This window comes from Oncorhynchus gorbuscha, linkage group LG26 (assembly GCF_021184085.1).
Source record: "Oncorhynchus gorbuscha isolate QuinsamMale2020 ecotype Even-year linkage group LG26, OgorEven_v1.0, whole genome shotgun sequence".
Lineage (NCBI taxonomy): Eukaryota > Metazoa > Chordata > Actinopteri > Salmoniformes > Salmonidae > Oncorhynchus > Oncorhynchus gorbuscha.
The window spans coordinates 22,213,019-22,240,284 of record NC_060198.1 but is presented as its reverse complement, the minus strand read 5'-3'; the positions used below and the strand labels follow the sequence as shown (position 1 = coordinate 22,240,284).

Genomic DNA, 27,266 nt, shown 5'->3' with positions numbered 1-27,266 from the left:
CCCATCCAGGAACTGACCAGGACCAACCCTGCTTAGCTTCAGAAGCAAGCCAGCAGTGGTATGCAAGGGTGATATGCTGCTGGCTTCAATGATTTTAAGTTAAATGTAGTTGCGCTAATGGCTGGAATTCTATGGGTATCTGCTAGCATACTAGCATGTACCCATAGACCTAGGGTATCTTATAGCATAGAAGATACCCATAGACTTTCAGCCATTGCGCTAACACTAGTTAGCATTGGCTCACGAAACTACCTCTAACTTCCTTCATACTGGACACAAAGGCATACAAAATGTACCCATGAGTTCATCTGACTCTGGGGAAGTAAATAAAGGGCATCATGGCCAACATACCAAAGTATCCCTTTAAGATGAGTGAAAAATTTCAGTGTACGTGTATTGGTGTATTAGGGAATATTATAATAAATAAAGTGTTTCATACATCTATCTGTCATCACATTTGCAATGTAGATTAGATAGTCATGATTTAAGCTCATAGTATATCTCGATCATTGTTCTCAAAAAAAGACTGCAATGTTCAATGCGTGACTGAGTGTACTTTCTTTTTGTGTATATAAACACATTTAATGCAATTCTACTGCACTTTATATGACTGGGGACATTAGTATAGGCCTATAGGCTACAGTTCAATAAAAAACGAACTCGTCTGCAACCATCTAATCTAGGCCTAAGAAAAGGGGAGACACAAATTGTACAATGTGCCATCCATCTAACCTGGAGGAACAAATGATTGTCCAAAAACAAAGTTTCAAGTGGCACTGACCCAATGATAAAGAGTTAATATGTGCACAGCTCTCTTAACGGGGATATTGTTTCGATCGATTCGATTTCTTGGGCCGCAAGCGAGTAGTAGCCTTGAGCATATACCATGGTATTTGCAAAAAGCCACAGGATGGTTTTGCAATACTGTCAATACCATCTAAACTATTTCTTATAAGTTTTTCTTTACATTTGAATATTTGTAGCTACTTTTTAATAAAAACCTGCAGTCAACTTGTGCCATGTGTTAGGAGAGGAAGCAGATTCCGTTCTTCATTTCACCTGTCACATTATTTTACACTATGAAGTTTACCATAGTTCCCCAGAACAGTTGAGCCAGACACGTTTGTTTGTAAATAGCACAATGGGAGAAAGCGGGATCTGGTCCATAGCGTTGTATATCTATCGGCGAGTCTGATGTGCAGCGCACATGAGGTGTTGAAGTTGCACTTGTATGCAATTCTGTTCTAAAGGTTTGACATCAGATATCTTACAGTGGTTTTCTACCAGAACTCAAAGAGCGCTAGATGAGTTATATGTACAGTTGCCATTTTTTCCCTGTGCTTTGTTTCTCTCCTCCAATCATCTCCCCTCTGCTTTGTGTACACGTTCTTCTCTTCCATCTTAGCTACTAGCTATGCATGTATAACTTCATGAGCTGGATTTGCCTGTCTTTGCAATTCGTTTATGTTAGCATGTTAGCAATTTTCACAAAATTTAAAAGTACTGTGATGAAAACACTTTTAAATATTTAACCGATTAAAAATAGAGATCACATAAAATGGTGAATCATAAAACACGGGACGAGATGTTAAAAACTGTCCATTGTGCCAATAGATGGAATGCACTCGCATGAGATTTGCCGTGATGTTGACAGAGTGGCATGGGAGGTTTATTTCTTAGACTGGGGTAAGATGTCAATTTTTGGGACACATCCTCAGTAGTGTGCCTTCGAATCAGTGGGTGTTTCGGCCTTTAATCACTAAACACCCTCATCAAAGGTGGCCAGCTAAAGGGTGATCAAGCCTTAGCTTGTGTCCCATGCCCAATTAAGATGTCCCACAGGACTGTGCAGGGCAGGGGCGTCCTCTTCTCTGAGCCAGCCATACAGCTGACCGCATACCTCATATGCCCTCCTCAAGTTGGAGGGATCTGAATTGAGTTCTCAGGTGGGGGTGAGGGGTCATGAAGTTATAGCCCAGCAAGGGTCCTTCCGTTTGATCCAGATCCACTGGCTACCTCTTTCAGCTGCTTGAGAAACTGCTCTGACGGTCTGCCGCAGAGCCTGTCCATGGATTCCAAGTTCTTTCAGCAACCTGATGATGGAAGAAGCCACGAATCCTCTGCATCCCACTTCAACTGGCCAGACTTTTGCATTCCAGCCACGCTGAGTTGCGTCTGCTGCCAACTCTGTGTAACGCAGTTTCTTACGTTCGTAGGCCTCTTCAACAGAGTTTTCCCACGGGACTGTGAGCTCTATGATGTACACAGCCTTTCGTGAAGGGGACCAGAGTACCATGTCTGGCCTAAGGTTGGTAGAAGCAATCTCAGGTGGAAAAATGAGTTGCTGGCCAATATCGACAAGCATCTTCCAGTCCCGGGCCATAGCTAGGTGTCCAGTTTCTGGCTTTGTAGGAGGATACTTGGGCCTTTTCTGTCCCTCCCGGATGAATGTTGTTGTTTTGACGGGATTGCTTGTTTTTGGAGGTAATGAATTGGTTGCACTCCTCTTGGTCTCAAGTGCTGCAGCCAGGCTCTTGAGGACCTGATTGTGCCTCCAGGTGTAGCGGCCTTGTGAGAGGCTGGTCTTGCAACCTGTCATTATATGCCTGAGAGTCGCTGGAGCTGGGCAGAGGGGGCAGGTCGAGTCCTCGCCATACCATTGATGTAGATTTTTTGGTGATGGAAGCACATCATAAACAGCTCTTATGATGAAGCTGATGTTGCTTGCCTCCATTTGCCAAAGCTCACTCCAGTTGATCTTTCTCCTCTCCAGGCCTTCCCACCGCGTCCATTGCCCTTGTTTAGCAAGAGAGACAGCCTTTGCACTTCTTGCAGTCTCCTCCTGTCTGCGCACCTCCTCGACCACCAGCTTCCTGCGTTCAGATGTTGTTGCCTTATGGAACGTTGGTTTGCTTGCTGCCAGGCCAAAGCCTCCTCTTCCATGCTGGATATTCCCCACAATGTCTTGGTGTCTCAGGGCTGATGTTGCTTGCTGCACAGCATTGGATGATGTCCATTTCCGTCCAGTTTGTAGGGGAGGTGCAGCCTTGCTAATGGTCTGGTCTTTGGAGTCCTTCAATGTCATCTGAAGTCTTACTTTAGAGCACTTGTACTCCTCCGTTAGACTTGTAAGAGGTAGTTCAAGGACCCCTTTGCCATAGAGGCCGATGTTACTCAGGCATCGTGGGACACCCAGCCATTTCTTCACGTATGAGGTAATGGTTCGCTCCATCTTCTCCACTGTTGTTATTGGGACCTCATAGACGGTGAGTGGCCACATTATCCGGGGAGAAGTCCAAACTGTAGGCACCAGAGCTTGAGCCTCCCAGGCAGTAGGGTCTTGTTGATGTTCTCAAGACCGTCGGCGATGTCCTGCCTTACTTGCTGCACTTGATCTTTATCCCGGAGGCTTTCGTTGTACCATCTACCCAGGCTCTTGATGGGTTGCTCAGACACCGTTGGTATCGGGTCATCTCCAATGCAGAACCTCACATCTTTAAGCTGTCCCTTGACTATGGAGATGCTTCGAGATTTGCTTGGCTTGATTTTCATCCGTGCCCACTTGATGTTATCCTGCAGTTTTGCAAGTAGCCGCCTGGTGCATGCTGCAGTGGTGGTCAGTGTAGTCATGTCATCCATGTATGCTCGGATAGGTGGGAGACGGAGCCCTTCCTTAGTTCTCTCACCACCGACCACCCATCTCGATGCCCTGATGATGACTTCCATGGCCATAGTGAAGGCCAGAGGAGAAATTGTACAGCCTGCCATTATGCCTACTTCCAAGCGCTGCCATGTTGTTGTGAAGTCAGGTGTTGTGAAACACAATTGCAGGTCTTGGAAATAGGCCTTTACCAGTGTAGTGATGGGTTCTGGTACGTGGAAAATGTTGAAGGATTCCCAGAGGAGTTCATGGGGAACTGAGCCAAAGGCATTGGCCAAGTCGAGGAAGATGACATAGAGGTCTCTCTTGTCCTTCTTAGCTGTTTGGATCTGGTGCCAAATCATACTAGTATGTTCCAGGCAACCAGAGAAACCAGGAATGCCTGCTTTCTGTACAGATGTATCAATGTACTTGTTCCTTTCCAGATAAGTGGACAGCCTCTGTGCTATTATACTGAAAAAGATCTTCCCTTCGACGTTGAGAAGGGAGATTGGTCGGAATTGACTGATGTCTGTCGCATCCTTCTCTTTCGGGATTAGCACACCACCAGCCCTTCGCCATGCCTTTGGTATTATTTCCTTCTGCCACACTATCCTCATGAGCCTCCAAAGAAAGCGTAGAACATCCGGGCGTTCTTGTAGAGCTTGTATGGTACTCCATTAGGCCCAGGAGCCGAGGCCGCTCTTGCTCTTCGGACAACGTTCTCTACTTCCCTCCATTTTGGAGGGTCAGTGTCCAGATTGAATTCTGGTGGTTGAATAGGTGGGATGTCATGTGGGATGATTATCTGCTCATGCCTTTTCATGTCCTGGTGGACCTTTTCCAGATGTTCTTCCAGTTCAGGCTTTGTAGTTTTTAGGATTCCGCACTTTTCCTTTGCGAAGAGATCTTTGACAAACTTAAAGGGGTTTTTATAGAACCGTGTTCTTGAGTGTTCCTTCTTCCTACGAAGTTTCCTTAAGTTTTCCGCTCTTCGCAAGGTTGCCAGCCGACATTTAATGTCTGCTTGGAGTAGCATGAGACCTTCTCTCTCTGCATCAGAGGCCTTCTTCCACTGCTTCCTCAGCTGCCTTCTCTCTCTGACAAGTATCTCGATCTCCTGCTGTCTCCTAGATTTGGCTGGCGCGGGAGGTGTCTTGCCACTTCTCCTTTCGTTTACGCCAAAGCGCTCTTCTCCGTAGTGGTAGATAATGTCTCCCATCCTTTCAAGCTTTTTCTCTGCTTTTCCTACCTGTTGTTCCAAGATTTTTGTCAGGTCGTTGTTGATTGTTTCCCACTCTCTCTTTTCAACGGCTTTGGGCCACTTCACACTCGGTCTGTGCCCTTTGATCTTTTCCTCTTTTAGAGGTCTCTGTGGTTGGGTGAGTTCATCCACCGGCATTTCTGTGCTTGTGTTATCCTCCTCAGTTACAGGGGTGCTGATGCTCTGCGAACTTTGGTTTGCGTCCCGTCGCTGTGCTTCATTCGACTGATTTGACTGGCTGCTTCGTAAGAAGTACTGGTCAATGCGAGGTCCCTGTCTCTGCTTCTCTAACAAGCACCTTTTCCTCCCTTGATGGATCCTTAACCCCCTTGCCGATGTTACTCTCTCCCAACCACAGCTGCACACCTGAAGTGTGTGTCCTGCTGCTGTTATGGTTGTCTCATGTGCTGTGTTCCTACTCGTAGTCGTTTCCGTTCCTGGGTCCGTAACCGTGTGATCAGTCGTTGAGCCATCTTGCGCCCCAGCTCTCGCAGGCTCTAGGGGTATGTTCCTTTGTTGACTTTCAGTAGCACTTAGCGGGTGTCTCCAACATACTGAAACAGCGTCGGAGACTGCCAACATGGGTAGCTAACCCATGACAGCCCCAGTGGGGTCTATTCCCTCCGGTCAGCTGTCTCTCCAAGCTGTCACACAGACTTTCCTATGTTGTCAGCTGTCCTTTCACAGCAGTCACTGGACTGGTCCAGATAATCAGAATCATAAAACACGGGACGAGATGTTAAAAACTGTCCATTGTGCCAATAGATGGAATGCACTCGCATGAGATTTGCCGTGATGTTGACAGAGTGGCATGGGAGGTTTATTTCTTAGACTGGGGTAAGATGTCAATTTTTGGGACACATCCTCAGTAGTGTGCCTTCGAATCAGTGGGTGTTTCGGCCTTTAATCACTAAACACCCTCATCAAAGGTGGCCAGCTAAAGGGTGATCAAGCCTTAGCTTGTGTCCCATGCCCAATTAAGATGTCCCACAGGACTGTGCAGGGCAGGGGCGTCCTCTTCTCTGAGCCAGCCATACAGCTGACCGCATACCTCATATGCCCTCCTCAAGTTGGAGGGATCTGAATTGAGTTCTCAGGTGGGGGTGAGGGGTCATGAAGTTATAGCCCAGCAAGGGTCCTTCCGTTTGATCCAGATCCACTGGCTACCTCTTTCAGCTGCTTGAGAAACTGCTCTGACGGTCTGCCGCAGAGCCTGAGAAGGTATAACGTAAGCCCTGATGAGAAAGCAGGGGGATTTAAAGGTGGTGTAATTATGGTATATATATATCTCAATATCTACATCTATGTGATTTTTATATAAGTTTTGTTAGCATTCTGGTAATAGAGGCCCAATGGGCGTTTCTTACGTTTTTGTATGCAATAATGGTAAATAATGTAAATCCCGGGATGAGAGAAGGACGTTATGACAATATAAAAATTTGGATACCGCCCAAGCCTACAAGGGAGTCGTGTTCAGAGACGAAACACAACTCGTAATGGTGTGCTTTACAAGTTGATCATTGAACACACATACAATCTACCCAAGGAACGGGAATGAGTTATGAGAAAAGACAACTGGATGTTGGATACCATTCAGAATAAGATCATTCAACTGTCTCACGCCATGCAGAGGGAGATTGTGCCGTGCGTACCAGAGTGTCCCTTCTATGAACTGAATGGCACCACTGAACAATTTTCATGCAATCTCCACTACGTCGACCAGAACCTGGAGTCACACCAGGTTTTGGGGGATCTATAATGCCCCCGACTCTACTGCCAAAACTCAGTTATTTAGTGTGATCAGGAGTGCAGGCTCGACTCTATGTGAACTGCGTTCCCTGGATCTGGTTTAGCAAGAAGTTGCATGTGAGTTGAGTCTACACGCGAGGTGAGCCTTGTGGCTGACACCGTGAACTTTGTGCAGGCTGTGGCAGTTGTCATACGGGAGTCACACAAGCGCCAACAGTTGTACGAGTCACTATTTGGTGTGGAAGAAGTATTGACCAACATCCGTGGCCTGTGTCCAACCAGGTGGTGCAAGCGCACGAAAGCCAATCTTGAATGTCTTCTCCGCATACAGCACTTTCCTCTTCACACTTGACATTCTGAAGGATGACAAGAGTGACAAGAGTGTCAAGGGGGAAACGAGTGCAAAAATCATCGGGAGACTGCACAAGCAGGCGATCAAGGAAAGAATGTACTTTTGCACACTGTGTTGGGAAGCACTGTTCGGGCCACGTGCGGCAGTATCCAGGACCATACAGAGCACCCTCAAATTTGCCAATGTGCTGAGGGAATGGGTCAGGACACGGAGAGATGACAGTGTCATGGAGGAGATGGCAACCAAGGTTTGTATTAAAATACAATTTAATTAAATAAATGACACACATAGACAACACGTGCAAAACATAATGTATCGTGTGCTGCAATGTATTATTTCTAATGCTTGTGTGCTTTGGTGGGAGGTGAGTCCACTTTGCTGGATTCAGTGTCATGCAGGTGAAAGAGGACCCAAAAGCGACTTAACAGAAACAGAGTTTATTCAAGTCCAAACAGAAAACGACAAATCCTGAATCCTTAACAGGAAATGTCCAAACAGGGAATAACAGAAATCCTCTAGTCTGTAGAGGGGAATAACAGGAGAAGCGGCCACAGACTGCAGGTCGCTTCGGGTAGGCGCAGGCCGTAGCTGACAGAGACACCTGCTCACACGCAGCATCTGATGAAGGCAAAAACACGACAGGACAGGGCGATACACAATCACAGCACGGTGAATTCTAAACAAGGAACCGACAGGACAGGAACGGAACACAAAGGAAGAAATAGGGACTCTAATCAGGGGAAAGGATCGGGAACAGGTGTGGGAAGACTAAATGATGATTAGGGGAATAGGAACAGCTGGGAGCAGGAACGGAACGATAGAGAGAAGAGAGAGCGAGAGAGTGAGAGAGGGAGGGGGAGAGAGAGGGATAGAAAGAGGGAAAGAACCTAATAAGACCAGCAGAGGGAAACGAATAGAATGGGGAGCACAGGGACAAGACATGATAATAAATGACAAACATGACAGTACCCCCCACTCACCGAGCGCCTCCTGGCGCACTCGAGGAGGAATCCTGGCGGCAACGGAGGAAATCATCGATGAGTGAACGGTCCAGCACGTCCCGAGACGGAACCCAACTCCTCTCCTCAGGACCGTAACCCTCCCAATCCACTAAGTATTGGTGACCCCGTCCCCGAGAACGCATGTCCATGATCTTATGTACCTTGTAAATAGGTGCGCTCTCGACAAGGACGGGAGGGGGAGGGAAGACGAACGGGGTGCGAAGAAAGGGCTTAACACAGGAGACATGGAAGACAGGATGGACGCGACGAAGATGTCGCGGAAGAAGCAGTCGCACAGCGACAGGATTGACGACCTGGGAGACACGGAACGGACCAATGAACCGCGGAGTCAACTTACGAGAAGCTGTCGTAAGAGGAAGGTTGCGAGTGGAAAGCCACACTCTCTGGCCGCAACAATACCTTGGACTCTTAATCCTGCGTTTATTGGCGGCTCTCACAGTCTTCCCCGCAGACAAAGGCAGACCGGTAATGAAGTCTAAGGCGATGTGAGACCATGGTCGAGAAGGAATGGGAGCGGTCTGAGACGACCGGCAGGAGGAGAGTTACCCGACTTAGTCTGCGCGCAGTCCGAACAAGCAGCCACGAAACGGCGCGTGTCACGCTCCTGAGTCGGCCACCAAAAGCGCTGGCGAATAGACGCAAGAGTGCCTCGAACACCGGGATGACCAGCTAACTTGGCAGAGTGAGCCCACTGAAGAACAGCCAGACGAGTGGAAACAGGAACGAAAAGGAGGTTACTAGGACAAGCGCGCGGCGACGCAGTGTGCGTGAGTGCTTGCTTAACCTGTCTTTCAATTCCCCAGACTGTTAACCCGACAACACGCCCATAAGGAAGAATCCCCTCGGGATCAGTAGAAGCCACAGAAGAACTAAACAGACGGGATAAGGCATCAGGCTTGGTGTTCTTGCTACCCGGACGGTAAGAAATCACAAACTCGAAACGAGCGAAAAACAACGCCCAACGAGCTTGACGGGCATTAAGTCGTTTGGCAGAACGGATGTACTCAAGGTTCTTATGGTCTGTCCAAACGACAAAAGGAACGGTCGCCCCCTCCAACCACTGTCGCCATTCGCCTAGGGCTAAGCGGATGGCGAGCAGTTCACGGTTACCCACATCATAGTTGCGCTCAGATGGCGACAGGCGATGAGAAAAATAAGCGCAAGGATGAACCTTATCGTCAGACTGGAAGCGCTGGGATAGAATGGCTCCCACGCCTACCTCTGAAGCGTCAACCTCGACAATGAATTGTCTAGTGACGTCAGGAGTAACGAGGATAGGAGCGGACGTAAAACGTTCTTTTAGAAGATCAAAAGCTCCCTGGGCGGAACCGGACCACTTAAAACACGTCTTGACAGAAGTAAGAGCTGTGAGAGGGGCAGCAACTTGACCGAAATTACGAATGAAACGCCGATAGAAATTAGCGAAACCTAAAAAGCGCTGCAACTCGACACGTGACCTTGGAACGGGCCAATCACTGACAGCTTGGACCTTAGCGGAATCCATCTGAATGCCTTCAGCGGAAATAACGGAACCGAGAAAAGTAACGGAGGAGACATGAAAAGAGCACTTCTCAGCCTTTACGTAGAGACAATTCTCTAAAAGGCGCTGTAGAACACGTCGAACGTGCTGAACATGAATCTCGAGTGACGGAGAAAAAATCAGGATATCGTCAAGATAGACAAAAACAAAGATGTTCAGCATGTCTCTCAGAACATCATTAACTAATGCCTGAAAAACAGCTGGCGCATTGGCGAGACCGAACGGCAGAACCCGGTACTCAAAATGCCCTAACGGAGTGTTAAACGCCGTTTTCCACTCGTCCCCCTCTCTGATGCGCACGAGATGGTAAGCGTTACGAAGGTCCAACTTAGTAAAGCACCTGGCTCCCTGCAGAATCTCGAAGGCTGATGACATAAGGGGAAGCGGATAACGATTCTTAACCGTTATGTCATTCAGCCCTCGATAATCACGCAGGGCGCAGAGTACCGTCCTTCTTCTTAACAAAAAGAACCCCGCCCCGGCCGGAGAAGAAGAAGGCACTATGGTACCGGCGTCAAGAGACACAGACAAATAATCCTCGAGAGCCTTACGTTCGGGAGCCGACAGAGAGTATAGTCTACCTCGAGGAGGAGTGGTCCCCGGAAGGAGATCAATACTACAATCATACGACCGGTGAGGAGGAAGGGAGTTGGCTCGGGACCGACTGAAGACCGTGCGCAGATCATGATATTCCTCCGGCACTCCTGTCAAATCGCCAGGTTCCTCCTGAGAAGTAGGGACAGAAGAAACGGGAGGGATGGCAGACATTAAACACTTCACATGACAAGAAACGTTCCAGGATAGGATAGAATTACTAGACCAATTAATAGAAGGATTATGACATACTAGCCAGGGATGACCCAAAACAACAGGTGTAAACGGTGAACGGAAAATCAAAAAGAAATAGTCTCACTGTGGTTACCAGATACTGTGAGAGTTAAAGGTAGTGTCTCAAATTTGATACTGGGAAGATGACTACCATCTAAGGCAAACATGGGCGTAGGCTTGTCTAACGGTCTGAAAGGAATGTTATGTTTCCGAACCCATGCTTCGTCCATGAAACAACCCTCAGCCCCAGAGTCAATCAAGGCACTGCATGTAGCACCCGAACCGGTCCAGCGTAGATGGACCGACATAGTAGTACAAGATCTAGATGAAGAGACCTGAGTAGTAGCGCTCACCAGTAGCCCTCCGCTTACTGATGGGCTCTGGCCTCTTACTGGACATGAATTAACAAAATGTCCAGCAACTCCGCAATAGAGGCACAGGCGGTTGGTGATCCTCCGTTCCCTCTCCTTAGTCGAGATGCGAATCCCTCCCAGCTGCATGGGCTCAGTCTCAAAGCCAGAGGAGGGAGATGGTTGCGATGCGGAGCAGGGAAACACCGTTGATGCGAGCTCTCTTCCACGAGCCCGGTGACGAAGATCTACCCGTCGTTCTATGCGGATGGCGAGAGCAATCAAAGAGTCCACATCTGAAGGAACCTCCCGGGAGAGAATCTCATCCTTAACCACTGCGTGGAGTCCCTCCAGAAAACGAGCGAGCAGCGCCGGCTCGTTCCACTCACTAGAGGCAGCAAGAGTGCGAAACTCAATAGAATAATCCGTTATGGACCGTTCACCTTGGCATAAGGAAGCCAGGGCCCTAGAAGCCTCCCTACCAAAAACTGAACGGTCAAAAACCCGAATCATCTCCTCTTTAAAGTTCTGGAACTTGTTAGAGCAATCAGCCCTTGCCTCCCAGATAGCTGTGCCCCATTCTCGAGCCCGGCCAGTAAGGAGTGAAATGACGTAAGCAACCCGAGCTCTCTCTCTAGAGTATGTGTTGGGTTGGAGAGAGAACACAATCTCACACTGCGTGAGAAAGGAGCGGCACTCAGTGGGCTGCCCGGAGTAGCAAGGTGGGTTATTAACCCTAGGTTCTGGAGGCTCGGCAGGCCAGGAAGTAACAGGTGGCACGAGACGTAGACTCTGGAACTGTCCAGAGAGGTCGGAAACCTGAGCGGCCAGGTTCTCCACGGCATGGCGAGCAGCAGACAATTCCTGCTCGTGTCTGCCGAGCATGGCTCCTTGGATCTTGACGGCAGTGTAACGAGCGTCTGAAGTCGCTGGGTCCATTCCTTGGTCGGTTCCTTCTGTCATGCAGGTGAAAGAGGACCCAAAAGCGACTTAACAGAAACAGAGTTTATTCAAGTCCAAACAGAAAACGACAAATCCTGAATCCTTAACAGGAAATGTCCAAACAGGGAATAACAGAAATCCTCTAGTCTGTAGAGGGGAATAACAGGAGAAGCGGCCACAGACTGCAGGTCGCTTCGGGTAGGCGCAGGCCGTAGCTGACAGAGACACCTGCTCACACGCAGCATCTGATGAAGGCAAAAACACGACAGGACAGGGCGATACACAATCACAGCACGGTGAATTCTAAACAAGGAACCGACAGGACAGGAACGGAACACAAAGGAAGAAATAGGGACTCTAATCAGGGGAAAGGATCGGGAACAGGTGTGGGAAGACTAAATGATGATTAGGGGAATAGGAACAGCTGGGAGCAGGAACGGAACGATAGAGAGAAGAGAGAGCGAGAGAGTGAGAGAGGGAGGGGGAGAGAGAGGGATAGAAAGAGGGAAAGAACCTAATAAGACCAGCAGAGGGAAACGAATAGAATGGGGAGCACAGGGACAAGACATGATAATAAATGACAAACATGACATTCAGTTGGGTGGCACAGGCCGTATTCTGCATGGAGAGCTCGGAGCTCTGTTTTGTAAGCGGTGCGCTCATGATTAATGCTCTTATCTATTCAGTTGTGGGGGTTGGAGTCGGACACACACATTCTGCTGTACGATAGACAGTTTAGTTTGAGTTGAGTCAAGTCTCTCTGTCTCCCTCTCTGTTCCTCTCCCCCTCTCTCCCTTCTCTTCCCCTTGTGGTGGATATCAAGTGATCTGGAGCAGTGGTCGCTATAGTCTATGACTTTTTTTCTGTTAGTTTACAATTCTAAACTTGGCGACCGGGGAATGGGCACAATATCAAATTAGGAACATGGCATTCTCATGCCCTTGGCTTGCAGGCCTGCGCCACTCATCTTAAACATGTAGGCTGATTAGCCCACTAAGCTGCACCGTGCTGGGTGCGGCCCAGTGAGTGGTGCTTTCCACCCATGGTGCTGGATCGAGGTGAGCACCTTTCTCTGCGATGGATGTCCATGGTCCTGAAACTATTTTTTCTCAAGAACATTAAAGACAGATGTAATGAGTCTATATACAAAATCCGTAGTGAATCTGACATATGGTTCATGAGAAGATGATTGCAGATGATTTGGAGCATTAGTGTTACACATGCAAAGAATGAGTTGTTAATAGTTTCCTTGTGTTTTGAGATATCAATACCGACATCGGTGTGGTTCACTGTAGGGATGTCCATGATAGCGATGACAAGTTTCAAGATCATAGACCACTATGGGGTGGATTGTCATGCAGGTGAAAGAGGACCCAAAAGCGACTTGGCGAAAACAGAGTCTTTAATCCAGTAAAGTAAATACAAACAAAAAACACAACTTTCACTCGAAATGACGAGGACAAACTGGAGACTCGATCTTGAACAGCAGGTGAACAGCAGGTTGCCTCGGGAAGGCACTTGAACCGGACAGACTCAGACACCTGCTCACCACGCAGCATCTGAGGAAAACACGACACGACAGGGCGAAACACAAACACAGCACGGTGAATTCTAGACAAGGAACCGACAGGACAGGAACGGAACACAAAGGAAGAAATAGGGACTCTAATCAGGGGAAAGGATCGGGAACAGGTGTGGGAAGACTAAATGATTGATTAGGGGAATAGGAACAGCTGGGAGCAGGAACGGAACGATAGAGAGAAGAGAGAGCGAGAGAGTGAGAGAGGGAGGGGGAGAGAGAGGGATAGAAAGAGGGAAAGAACCTAATAAGACCAGCAGAGGGAAACGAATAGAATGGGAAGCACAGGGACAAGACAAGATAATAAATGACAAAACATGACATGGATTTACAGTGGTTTAAATGGACACGTAAAATTCATTTTTTTATTGTCAATAACTCAGCCATCTTTTGGCCAAATCCCTTAGCTTTTTTTTCTCAAACTATGTTAAAAAATGTACCATTTAGTATCATTTGGCTATATGGTTCATGAGAGGAAGGCAATGCTACAAAATACTAATTGTGTGTATGTAAAATTCTGACCCACTGGGAATGTGATGAAAGAAATCAAATCTGAAATACATCATTCTCTCTACAATTATTCTGACACATGTATGTAAACTTCCGACTTCAACTGTATATCGGGAAGTTAATCAGGGAAGTGATGGAGTCCAGGTGAGTCTGATGATGTGCAGGTGCACGTAACAATGGTGGCAGGGGTGCACTATAATGAGCAGCCTGGTGACCTAGAGACCGGAGAAGGAGCACACGTGACAGTACCCCCTCACGAACACGCAGCTCCAGCCGCAGGACGCCAACAAAAATGACAATCCCTGGGATCAGGAGCGGACTGGTCACCTCTGCTAAGGCACGGAAACCTTTCAGTCCGGCTGAGACGTGGGAGCCTGTCTCCGGCAGGGGCACGGGAACCTGAGAGACCGTCTGATGCAGGGGAGCCTGGCGATCTGGAAAAGGCATGAAAGCACGACGAGCCGTCTGAGGCATGAGAGCCTAGCAATCCGGCTGAGGCATGAGAGCCTAGCGATCCGGCTGAGGCATGAGAGCCTAGCGATCCGGTTGAGGCATGAGAGCCTAGCGATCCGGTTGAGGCATGAGAGCCTAGCGATCCGGCTGAGGCATGAGAGCCTAGCGATCCGGCTGAGGCATGAGAGCCTAGCGATCCGGCTGAGGCATGAGAGCCTAGCGATCCGGCTGAGGCATGAGAGCCTAGCGATCCGGCTGAGGCATGAGAGCCTAGCGATCCGGTTGAGGCATGAGAGCCTAGCGATCCGGCTGAGGCATGAGAGCCTAGCGATCCGGCTGAGGCATGAGAGCCTAGCGATCCGGCTGAGGCATGAGAGCCTAGCGATCCGGCTGAGGCATGAGAGCCTAGCGATCCGGCTGAGGCATGAGAGCCTAGCGATCCGGTTGAGGCATGAGAGCCTAGCGATCCGGTTGAGGCATGATAGCCTAGCGATCCGGCTGAGGCATGAGAGCCTAGCGATCCGGCTGAGGCATGAGAGCCTGTAGCAGCTCACAGACCTGACATCATTCCCACCGGGAAAAAAAAGCAAGTTCAGGGAGTGAGTGTTTTAATAAATAAACGTAACATAATATAAAACATGAAAAACGCACAGAACTGACACAGGAACAGAAACAATAACGCCTTGGGAAGGAACCAAAGGGGGTGACATATATAGGGAAGGTAATCAGGGAAGTGATGGAGTCAAGTGAGTCTGATGATGCGCAGGTGTGTGTAACGATAGTGAGAGTTGAAATGCTCACTAACAGGGATGTAAAAAAAATTGTGCACAATATTTTGGAGGAATAAGCTTTTTGTGCGTTTGGAACATTTCTGGGATATTTTATTTCCGATGGGACCAACACTTCACATGTTGCGTTTATATTTTTGTTCAGTATAAATGGACACGTAAAATCAGATTTCCAGATTTTTCAATAACTCAGCCATATCTTAACCAAGCTTTTCTCAAATTAAGTAAAGAGATGTTCCATGGGCCTACTACATACCAAATGTTTTGTTATTTGGACTTATGCTTCATGAGAAGGAGTTCCAAGATGGAGGAAAATCCATCCTGACAGACCTAATGGGTCTTTGAGGCAAATTTGTTCAGGATGAGGAAAGACACCTACATACAAAGTTTCAAGTCTTTAGATATGAGGGTTTAAGTGAGACCGCTTATAGCAATCGATGGCATTCTTTTTGACCAAGTTACTTATGGCATCTAGTTTCTGTGTGCCAAATTAGAAAAATAGTGACCAATCTATGCTTGAGTTATTTGACAATGTCAACAACTATGCTGTGAACCCGTAATGAGAGTAGAAAAAAGATAAGTGAGAGATGTAATGTCCAATTCAGGGACAGGGAAGTGTCACATGTTTCACTGAGATTTACAAAGAGAACCTGAGAAAAGAAGTGGCAACAAGCTACTCTAGCGATGAGGTGGAATGGAGCGATGAGGTGGAATGGAACGATGAGCACAGGAATGGAATGGATACACACAGTTCATTAGAGAAAGAGAGATGAGATAGAGATAGAGATGGATGCTACTACAATACAGCCGGTATAGTATATAGTATATAGACCCGCTGCATGGACACGCTTGCCTGACTGTCTGCACAGATCAGGCCCCATTGCTCACCAAATACTAATCATGTCAGACATGTGGCACCGTTACGAGGTGCCAGTGTATTTTTAGGCCCCTTTTTTCCTTTGTGGCAAGCCAAATCAAACAGGGAGAATGGGATTATAGTTTGACAGGCAGGGAGACTAGGGGACCGTTGTCCAACCTGCAGGGTTAGTCTCTGTTGTCTTACTATAGACCAGCAAATCCTGCTAGCTGCCACTATTCCTGGATGCTCCTACTGTACTGTATGTGAGATTGGTTGTCATTTCAATTTGAGGGTTGGGTTGATCCCGTGATTGTTTCTGTATAATCTGAATAAATTAGAGATAAATGATTTGGTGTCTGTCTAAAGCTGATTTGTGGGGAGGAAATATTTCTATTCTATTATTACTAGGATTATGAACAGTACTGTCTTCAGCTCTTCACTTTGGGTGATCAACTTTCATAGGCCATATGATTGCCACGGCAATGCTGTAACCTTTATGCTTCATCTTCAGTTGCACCCCCAATCTCACAGACTCCCTCTTTCTTTCCCCTCCTTCCCCCACTTTTCCCCTCTCTCACCCCTTCCCCCTCCAGGTGTCAAAAACCAGCCATGGATACAGCTCCAGAGGAAAGCAGTGGCTCTGGCCATCAACTCTACCAACCCAGAGCTCTCTGCTGTGCTGACCTCCGCACAGAGTCAGTATGAGATAGGAGGTTTCCCCTACCCACTGGGCCTGGAGAGCAATGCCACAGGTGAGACATGGAGGGAGGGAGGGAGGGAGGCAGGGAGGGAGGGACAGAGCGAGGGGGGGAGGGAGGGACAGAGCGAGGGGGGGAGAGAGAAGGAGGGAGGCGAACAGCGAGGGTTGAAAAGGAGAGGCTAGGAGGGAAACAGGAGATGAGATAGGAAGAGAAGAAAGGATGAAGGGAAAGTACATGGGTAAAAGACTGGCTGAAAAAGTAGAATTGCTCAAGTGGAAAATCCAGAGATTTTGACCGAAATAGATTTCTGTCAAAAAGTCCCAAATGATGAGAAGTGATGGCAGGAAACCAGGGGGAAAGTTTGATTACATAGTCTTATGTCTGAATGTGTCATGAATGATGAGAAGCACACTATTGTCAGTTGAAAAGACTCTTCTGACCTAGTGGGAACCAGGTCAACCATGACGATGATGATGAACATTGTGATGTTTGCACGATGATGGTAGCATTAGCATGGTAGCAAGCCTTTTTGGGGATTTTCTACGGTTGGGTTGTACACCACACTGGTCGGTGGTCTAAAGACCTTTGTGCCGTCTCTCCCCAGGGGCTAATAGTAGCTGGATGGAGCTGACGCCGGTGGCGGCGGTCAATGCCCAGCTCTTCAGTCGTAACGGAACCGGTGTTCAGGTGTGGGACCCCGTCCATATCTGCATTCCCCTGCCCTTAGACACACCCCTGCAGACAGCCACCAGTGTCCCTGTGTGGAGGTTCGACGACAAGACAGGTAAGGGGGACACGCCCACCATCATAGCTGACCAAATACTGAGAGCCCTCCATGTACAAGTGTCATCAATCTGTTTGATAGAGTGCCGACTCTTGAGTGCTGTCAGTTGAAAATGGTTACCTTAAAAACAAATATCCTTGTGTAACAGCCACATACAGAAACATCCTCGTACATACTTTAGCCAGTTTCATTTGTTCATCAACAGTGGGCTTTCTGCTACACTGAAATACATACGTAAAAATGCCTGTCAATTAAAAACTGCCGTTGATAGTAAGGCACCGCCCCGTCGAACCACAAATCGTTTATCCCAGCTAAATCCACTCTAAGGCGTATAAATGGCAGTGGTCTGAGCTTGGAAGGGGCGAATAAGAGGAACCTCCAGTCCATCTGCTCTAACTATGGCTGCCTGGACTCCCAGCTGGTCACAGCTAGCCTGGTTCAACCAGCCTGAACACTGTGCTCAGCAGTGTTTTCCTCAGTTCAGTGTGGTATACCCAGGCTAGGTGATCTAGACTCACATGGGGTTAATCTTCCTCCTCGCTGCTCCTCGGTGTCTGGAATATTGCAGCTCACATGGCTGACAGAACTGTTATACAACTGCTGTGCATGCTTTCACAGGGAGGGAGCCACACAACTCTCTCCATCTCTCTCTTTCTCTCTCTCTCTTTCTTTCTCTCTCTCAAACATTTCTTTCTTTCTGTCTCTCTCTCTCTCTCTCTCTCTCTCTCTCTCTCTCTCTCTCTCTCACACACACACAAACACACTCTCTCCCTCTCTTTCTCTCTTGTTCTCTGTCATTCTGTCTCCCTCTCTCTCTCGCTCTTTCTTTCTCTCACATACACACTCTCTTTGCCTCTCTCTTGCTCTGCCTCCCTCTCTCTCTTTCTTTCTCTCTCTCTGCCTCTCTATCTCTTTCCTTCTCTCGCTCTCTCTCATACATTCACTTTCCCCCCTTGCTTTATGGAACCGATGCCTAAAAACGCCAGGCCAGGGTTGTTTCTTGTCTTGACAAACGTTCCGGACCTCCCATGGTAACTATCATTCCAGTGTGTCTGAACTGGGACATGCAGATCACTACAGATCTCATTGACATGCCTGGCATTTCCCTACCGAGATTCACAATACCATAACTATGCTGAAGAAGCCCTGGTAAAATGCTTCCTATGAATACCCTCTTCATAACGCATTATGTATTTAGTCATAGACGTTTATGAGCAGTTATTAGTGTCTGTGTCGTGCATCAGTATGCATGATTCATAGCTCAGGCGTTCTAAATGTGTTTATAATGCATTATGAAGAGGGTATTCATAGGAAGTGTTAATGCAGCCCCAAGCCTATTTCTACAGATCTCCACGATAACCTCAACTTCTTGAAGTGGGATTTCAAGGATGGTACAGTGCACAAGGAACTGAGAAGAGCAAGCCTAATGAATAAAAAGTAATAGCCAACCAGTCTGGATATGTCTTCCCAAGGGTAGATGATGAAGCACCTATCTGGCAGGCTCTATTTGGATTCCCAGCAGCCTTCCGCGGTGGTATCTCAAATACGGAGAGCAATATGCGTGCGCAACTCGGGAACTATCGCATTTAGAACTCATGGACATGTATTGATCGGTGGATCCCAATGCACAAAAGATGGGTGTGTCATTCGGATACTGTAGTTGTGGGTTCAATGTGCAGAAAACATGAAAAACAGACTTTGTGTAAACACCCCTTTTTAACACCTTGTGTAAAACTGCAGCTGTAGAGTGTTGTTCTCCTGAAGCCTGGTGATGTGATTAGTCCTGTTATGTAGCTCTAGGAACCCTGGGAGAGAGGAGGCAATGTTCCCCGCCTCTCTGGCCTCATGTTGCCACGGTAACATGTTATGAGATGCAAACAGAGACACAGATGGATGGATGGATGGGAGGAGGGGAGGAGGAGAGGATTTGGAGGGTCAGTGTTTTTGAGTACAGGAGAAAGGGGACAACAAAGCTGTCGTGGACGGCGAGATTTTGAATAGTGTGATGAGCTTGTCTGTTGGAGTTAGCTGTACGCTATTGCTCACCTCATGTTAGGATGGCTTAGATGATGTGAGGATTAATGGTTGTGACTCTCTGTACTAAGTGCAGACCCTAACATTCGGTATTGAGCCAAAATAGGTTACTGCAATTGACTAGGCACCCCCCACGAAGAAAAAAAAAACATTTCTCACTCTCTCGCTCCACTACATGGCATATATTGTGGGTTTTCGTGGGTGTTGAATTTAGCAGTTTGCTAAAGATTAAATGTATGAAAATTTTTTACTCTGTACAGTAGCTGAGAGTAAAATCAAATCTTTACAATACAGCACAGGATTTAAGCAAACGGATTAGTCAAACAGAGCGTTGCAGCGTTAGGTTCATGCATTATTTAACTCTGTGAATTTTTATTCAACCGTCCACTAAGTGGGAGACTCAGCCAGCGCAGAGCTCACATCTCATTTTCTGCAGTAAAGAATGAACAGTCAGCCAGGTGGTGAGAAGCTTGCTGATTATAATGTGGACACCATGGTGGATGTGTTGTTAACTGTGTCATCTCTAAATGTTTTGCCTCTAATCCCAACGCACACACACACACACACACACACACACACACACACACACACACACACACACACACACACACACACACACACACACACACACACAGTGAGATAGCTCTGGGGGTGTGGGTTTTTATTTGCTTAAGAGGGAAGAATGCCCCACACTGACCCTCATGTAGTACTGCAGCAAGTACAGTGTATATTGTACTTGTTTCAGTATATATTGTATACATAAAGGCTGGTTAACTTGTGGGTGACAGCATTTAGGCATAAATCATTTTTTGTATCCATCGTGGTTTAACTTACGTCCAACAAAGTAACCTTTTTCTTTTCCCCGACCTATGCAGAAGCAGTGAACCTGGAAGTTTCTACTCAAAACAAATCAAGTAACATCGCAGGTTCACCCAATGTCAACAAGTACTAGATATGTAGAATCCCACACGGAGCAATGAAATATACTCCTGTGCAGCTTAAGATCAGTGTTGAGTAGAAAAATGGTCCTCGAGTATAGTATCCCCAGGGGCTCCTCTAGATTTACGAGTTAATGTAAGTCTGGATGCACAGGCCTCTCTTCCAGAGTCAGCTTTGACACCAGATTCTTCTCTCTCTCTCACACACACACACACACACACTCCACTCCTCCAGCGTGCCAGGTTACACTTGCAAGACTTTAAATCCACCATGAGTTTTGTAGATATTTGGGGAGGTTGGGGACACCTGCCAGGAGCACTCGGAACACTCTAGCAAATAGAATCAGGTGCTGCAGCGGAAGCCTTTAATTGGTGGGTGCTGTGGAACACTGTGGAACGCTGTGGCACTATGACAGGACTATCAAGGGAGAGCTAAGTGGGCTGTAATACAAGGCTGCTGACTGTCAGTCAGGATTGCGACTGAGAGGAAATATGGAGCGTGGGTGGATATTGCCACTGAAGAGAGAAATTGATTTGTTTTGGACTGAATCACAAGTTTGTGCATATGTGGGTGTGCATATAGTCTGTGCCTAACCATTTGCATGACAAATGAGTACAAGAGAACAGTGTGATGATGAGTCCAAAAAGTTGAATCAAAGTTGAACATGACCCCTTTCGTCAGTCAAGAGGAACACTCTCTCTTTCTCTCTCTCTCTGTCCTTGATGACCCCTCCTATGTGATCTCCTCCCATCCTCCTCCTTCAAGGCGTCTTTAAAAGAGAAAGGAAGAGTGTTTCTTGTTCCGTATAGCCCAGGAGACTCTAGATCAGAGGCTCCATCATCTCTCCTGACTCTGTGTGTGACAGAGGAAAGGATATGAGTCTGTGTTTGTTTTGGAGACGGATGACACACACAAACACACATGGACTCGGCAGAAAGACAAGCAGAGGCTGTATAATGCGCATACTCTATCAGGGGATAGTGTGGGGGTGGTTTGGAAATGCCCCTGCCTTATGATGAGGAGATTAACAAAAGCTCCTGCTACTGTTCGTCTGTGTGCATGCTGACCCCTAGTGGTCGACATGTAACACTACATCCATGGTCGGACACTTCCTAGATCAGTGACCTGGCATGACACACATCAATTTACTCTCAAAACACATTACGCTACCGAATCCTGACCCTCTCCTCAGGGCACCTGGCATCATGGGAAACGTATTTTTTTTTGTTTCTTTTTTTTGTGGCCAAGTTTTATTTGTTTTGTCATTTTTCGTTCTCTTCTTTTTTTCCTTCTTTTTTATTGCTCCTCATTCATTATTGTGGTTCGGGTCGGAAAAGCATCTGCCTGGACTCAAAGCTGTCTCCCTTCCCCCGAATCACGTTATTCGCATCATGTGTGTGTTCTATCCCGACAAGCTAGACATCACTGGATATGAATGCATAACACCGCCTGGCCTTATCATGTAGAGCAATAGATTCACAGCACACGTCCAGTACAGTAACTATGGAGCTCTTCCATCTGCTCACTCCGGGATTAAAAATAATATACTGATTATCCATGAAATGACTGTGTACAGGGATTATGAGCAAGCATTGGCAAAACATAGGCAAAAAAATAGGTTGGAAATCACTATACAGTTTTTAAAAATATATTTTGGATTGATAAGGATCTTAAGGGACATCTACACACACACTCTGAAATTGTTAAGGAAGTTGACATACAGTGTTTACTGTAATTATAACTCTCCTCTAACTAATTCTGTACTCATGTTGACTTGTACTTCAACAGGACTCTGGGTTAGGAAAGGAACCGGATACATCAAGAAAGGAGGAGCACAGTTGACATGGAGTTTTGTGGCCAACCAGCTAGGATACTGGCTGGCTGCCTTTCCCTCAACCACAGGTACGGTAACTATGTCCAGAGATGGGCAGTATTTCCGTTACATGTATTTGAAATATGTATTTAAATTACTTCTGAGTATTTTGACATTTGTATTACACTGGGATGAATTAGACCCCCAATATATTTTGTAACAAGATACTTTCGAGAGCTGTAATTTATTTTTTCAAAAATACTTTTCTATACCATTTTGTAATAGCTGTTCACAATTCTGTGGCTCCCTTTCGCCCTACATTGGTATCGGAAGTCTGATGGCACTGTAGTGTGATAAGAGCATCTGCTAAATTAACTAAATATAAATGTACATGTAAAAATGACATGCGAAGCATGCTGAGCGTTATTCTAATAAACTCCGTCCCGAAACAAGGCCAATAATAATACCCAGTGTGCTTTGCATTTCATTATACTATGATCACATATACATTTTGGTCATTTAGCAGACACTCTTATCCGGAGTGACTTACAGTCAATGCATTCAACTGAGGTAGATGAACAACAACATATCACAGTCATAGCAAGTAAGACGTTTCTGTAACCGTTACTGAGAATGTTGTTGCTGTTCGGGCCAGCTACTTCCAAATTCCATTTCTTATTTTAAAATACATCGTATTATATACATAATATGCATCATATTTTAATGAAATAGATGACAAAATACGAGTATTTCATAATTGATTTTGATACTTTGATTTTTATGGTGTTTTGTAATTGTATTTTGTCATTTTCGACCATCCCAGACTCGGGACTGCATCAGTCTGACATTTGTTCTATAGCCCCACTGGCATCTTGGTTCCCTTAACCCTTGTGTGGTGTTCGAAAAGAAGTAAAAATTCAACATAAGATTTGCTGTGTGCCTTCACTCTGTCTTCCTCCTCCCTGGGCCTGCTGTTTCAACATAGCACCAAAAACCTGTCTGCCTGTGTCCCACTTTTCTTGCACTCCTTACTCTTTGTAGTGTGTGAAATATTCTGGGAACCTGCACAATGTTATTACAATACATTATTTCGATACATTGTAAAGAAATCTGTATTTTCCCACACTCTATCACAGCCAGGTGCAAATTGGGGGAGGGCCACAACAAATAAATAGTTTTGCACGTGTGGCTCCTTACCACAATCAATCAGTATGGCAAAAATAATCTCTGTACAGAAGGCCTTAGAAATCATTTTTGCAGAGAGGGAAGCACACAAGAAGAAGCGCTGTGATATGTGTGGACCCAAGAAGGACAAGAAGACACAGTACAAATGCATGAAGTGCAAGAAATACATTTGCAAAACACACACACACAGTAAAACTCTGTCCCTCATGTGGTGTGCCTTAATTTGTGTTCAATGGGGATCATTTATCATTTCCGTAAAATGTGTGCTTTCAATTTGTTCATTTCAAAGCAATAAACATCAATAGTGATGAAAACCTTGTTTTATCATTTGTTAAAGATTAACATGATGTATTCCACCCATTTCTTGATTATAATTGATTTTTGTTTGCAAAGCAGAGCTTTTATTGATAAATGTGATCTAGCAGAGGTAAGTGGCAAATATTAACCATGTATGCTGTCTATAGTTCTTGCTAGTCTATAGTTATTTTGATGTAGATTGTTATGGCGTTATTGTTTTAAAAACCCAATAATGGTGTGGGTCCAACAGACCCGCAAACACTGGGTGAAGAACAATAACATGAACATGTTTTCTGAGCAAAAATAAATACTTTTTTCATTTTGAGAATCTGTTCCAAAGTATTCCCACAGATAATAGAGCAAGATATGTGATTGTATACATTTATCAGCAAGGTTTCACATTATTATGCCTTAGTTAAATATGATATCTGTTTGAGCTTTGTGAGGTCAATTTGCAGTCTACTGATTATTTCTAATTATGTTACAGCCCCCTGACCATCCGCTCAATAAATAAAAAACAGCCCGCAGCTGAATCTAGTTGACGATCCCTGTCTTTTATGGCTGGGGGGCAGTATTGAGTAGCTTGGATGAATAAGGTGCCCAGAGTAAACTGCCTGCTCCTCAGTCCCAGTTTTTAATATATGCATATTATTTGTATATTCGAATGGGAAACACTCTGAAGTTTCTAAAACTGTTTGAATGATGTCTGTGAGTATAACAGAACTCATATAGCAGGCAAAAACCTGAGAACAAATCCAACCAGGAAGTGGGAAATCTGAGGTTTGTAGTTTTTTATCTCAGCCCCTATCGAATACACAGTGGGATATTGGTCATGTTGTACTTCCTAAGGCTTCCACTTGATGTCAACCGTCTTTAGAAACTTGTTTGAGGCTTCTACTATGACGGGGGGCTGAATGAGAGAGGAATGAGTCTGCCAGCACTCGCTGATAACGTGCATTTCACATGAGAGGTATCTCCCGTTGGAATTCTCCGGTTGGAATATTATTGAAGATTTATGTTAAAAACATCCTAAAGATTGATTTCATACATAGTTTGACAAGTTTCTACGGACTGTCACGGAACTAACATTTATTGTGGAACTGGGATTCCTGGGAGTGCATTTTGATGAAGATCATCAAAGGTAAGTGAATATTTATTATGTTATTTCTGACTTCTGTTGACTCCAACATGGCGGATATATGTATTTGTTCTGTGAGCGCCGTACTCAGATTATTGCATGGTTTGCTTTTTCTGACACAGCGGTTGCATTAAGAAGAAGTGTATCTAAAGTTCCATGTATAACACTTGTATTTTCATCAACATTTATAATGAGTATTTCTGTAAATTGATGTGGTTCTCTGTAAAATCACTGGATGTTTTTGGAACTACTGAACATAACGTGTCCAATGTCTCCTGAGATTTTTGATATAAATATGAACTTTTTCAAACAAAACATACATGTATTATGTAACATGAAGTCCTATGAGTGTCATCTGATGAAGATCATCAAAGATTAGTGATTAATTTAATCTCTTCCTGCTTTTGCGACTCTTTGGCTGGGAAAATGGCTGTGTTTTTCTGTGGCTTGGCTCTGACCTAACATAATCGTTTGTGGTGCTTTCGCTGTAAAGCCTATTTGAAATCGGACACTGTGGTGGGATTAACAACAAGATTACCTTTAAAATGGTCTAAGATACTTGCACCCACCTGTAGCACGTGCTCCAGCAGGTATATCTCTCTGGTCACCCCCAAAACCAATTCTTCCTTTGGCCGCCTCTCCTTCAAGTTCTCTGCTGCCAGTGACTGGAACGAACTACAAAAATCTCTGAAAATGGAAACACTTATCTCCCTCACTAGCTTTAAGCACCAGTTGTCAGAGCAGCTCACAGATTACTGCACCTGTACATAGACCATCTATAATTTAGCCCAAACAACTACCTCTCCCCCTACTGTATTTATTTATTGATTTTGCTCCTTTGCACCCCATTATTTCGATCTCTACTTTGCACTTTCTTCCACTGAAAATCTACCATTCCAGTGTTTTACTTGCTATATTGTATTTACTTCGCCACCATGGCCTTTTTTTGCCTTTACCTCCCTCATCTCACCTCATTTGCTCACAAAAGATTATTTTTCTACTGTATTATTGACTGTATGTTTGTTTTACTCCATATGTAACTCTGTGTTGTATTATGTGTCGAACTTCTTTGCTTTATCTTGGCCAGGTCGCAATTGTAAATGAGAACTTGTTCTCAACTTGCCTACCTGGTTAAATAAAGGTGAAATAAATAAAAATGTTTGAGGAATTTTAATTATGAGATTTCTGTTGTTTTGAATTTGGCGCCCTGCACTTTCACTGGCTGTTTGTCATATCAATCCCGTTAACGGGATTTCAGCCCTAAGAAGTTTTAAGACCATATCAATATGAGATACAAATTGAGTCACGAACACTTGTTTATGCACTTGTTTATGCACTTTTTATGCACTTTTGCGATGAAACTGTATAGCTAGGAGTATCTTATCTTATTTATCACTGTAACAAATTGCTGTAAATTTACTGCAAAAAAAATAGTTACAGTACCATACTGTATTTTTATAGCGCCAATCACCTTTTGAACTCTAGTGTTATTGTTGTTTCTGGGTCATAAACATATTTTGAAGTGTGCATTGTAAGAGGCTATTTGTTCCAAATGTCAGTGAGAGTGCTGTGCCAATTTAATTGATATGTGGTAGCATGGGGTGGTTAGCGCATTGGGACAGTTGCCGGATCAAATCCCCGAGCTGACAAAGTAAAAATCAGTCATTCTGCCCCTGAACAAGGCAGTTAACCTACTGTTCCACGGTAGGCCGTCATTGTAAATAAGAAGTTGTTCTTAACTGACTTGCCTAGTTAAATAATAATAAATATATATAATTTAGTTCCCTAACAATTTCATGTTTGTAAGGGACAAATCAGTGGCAGCAAGTCTCAGACCTTTAATGGTTGATTGTTTAGCTATATCCTTTTGATCGGTTTTGCTCTGTAGTCACTGCTAGTTTTAGAAGTCTTTGTTAAGGCCTTTGCAAGTGATATGAAACACCAAATATTCATTGGTATGCTGTAATATATATTTACATATTCACTGTTTCTGTAACATTATTACAATACAATTTAACAAGAAAGTATTTTGCATTGTATTGCTATTTTAATATGTATTTACTGCAACATTCTGTAAATTTTGGTGCACTGTGGAAAAATGCTGTGGGAGGGGAAGAATATTTGGCTCATTAACATATTTCGAGGCATGCCTTGTAAGTAGCTATATTTTTGCACCTGTTTGTAAGACTGCTGTACCAATTGAACATGGTAGTAGTGCCCTAACAATTGAATGTGTATAGGAACAGGTCAGAGCAGCAGTAAGTCTTAAACCTTTACTGTTGAGTGTTTTGCCAAGTCTGTTTTTCCCTGTAATCTAGCGATGTTATGCTTGATACCAACGCTCCAATACGTGCGTCGAAATCACTAAGCAGTTTACTTCTCAGCAGTGTGCCTGTATCTCTTTATCAGAAGCACGTGTTCAATGACGTCCGAAACTTCATTTTGTCGAACAACCACCTGTTTTCGTAGAAGACGTCGTCTATATAATTTGGCTGTTCT

General features: G+C 45.4%; 1 protein-coding gene across 1 annotated transcript in view; it reads left to right on the top strand.

Annotated features, from left to right (window-relative positions):
* Nucleotides 1-27,266, top strand: part of LOC124015544 (protein FAM171A2-like) — an 83,366-nt gene that overhangs the window by 50,152 nt on the left and 5,948 nt on the right. Inside the window, exons 4-6 of the mRNA XM_046330824.1 lie at nt 16,470-16,628; nt 17,182-17,361; nt 22,123-22,236. Of these exons, the coding sequence (XP_046186780.1) occupies nt 16,470-16,628; nt 17,182-17,361; nt 22,123-22,236 (453 nt within the window). The remainder of the gene's footprint in view (nt 1-16,469; nt 16,629-17,181; nt 17,362-22,122; nt 22,237-27,266) is intronic.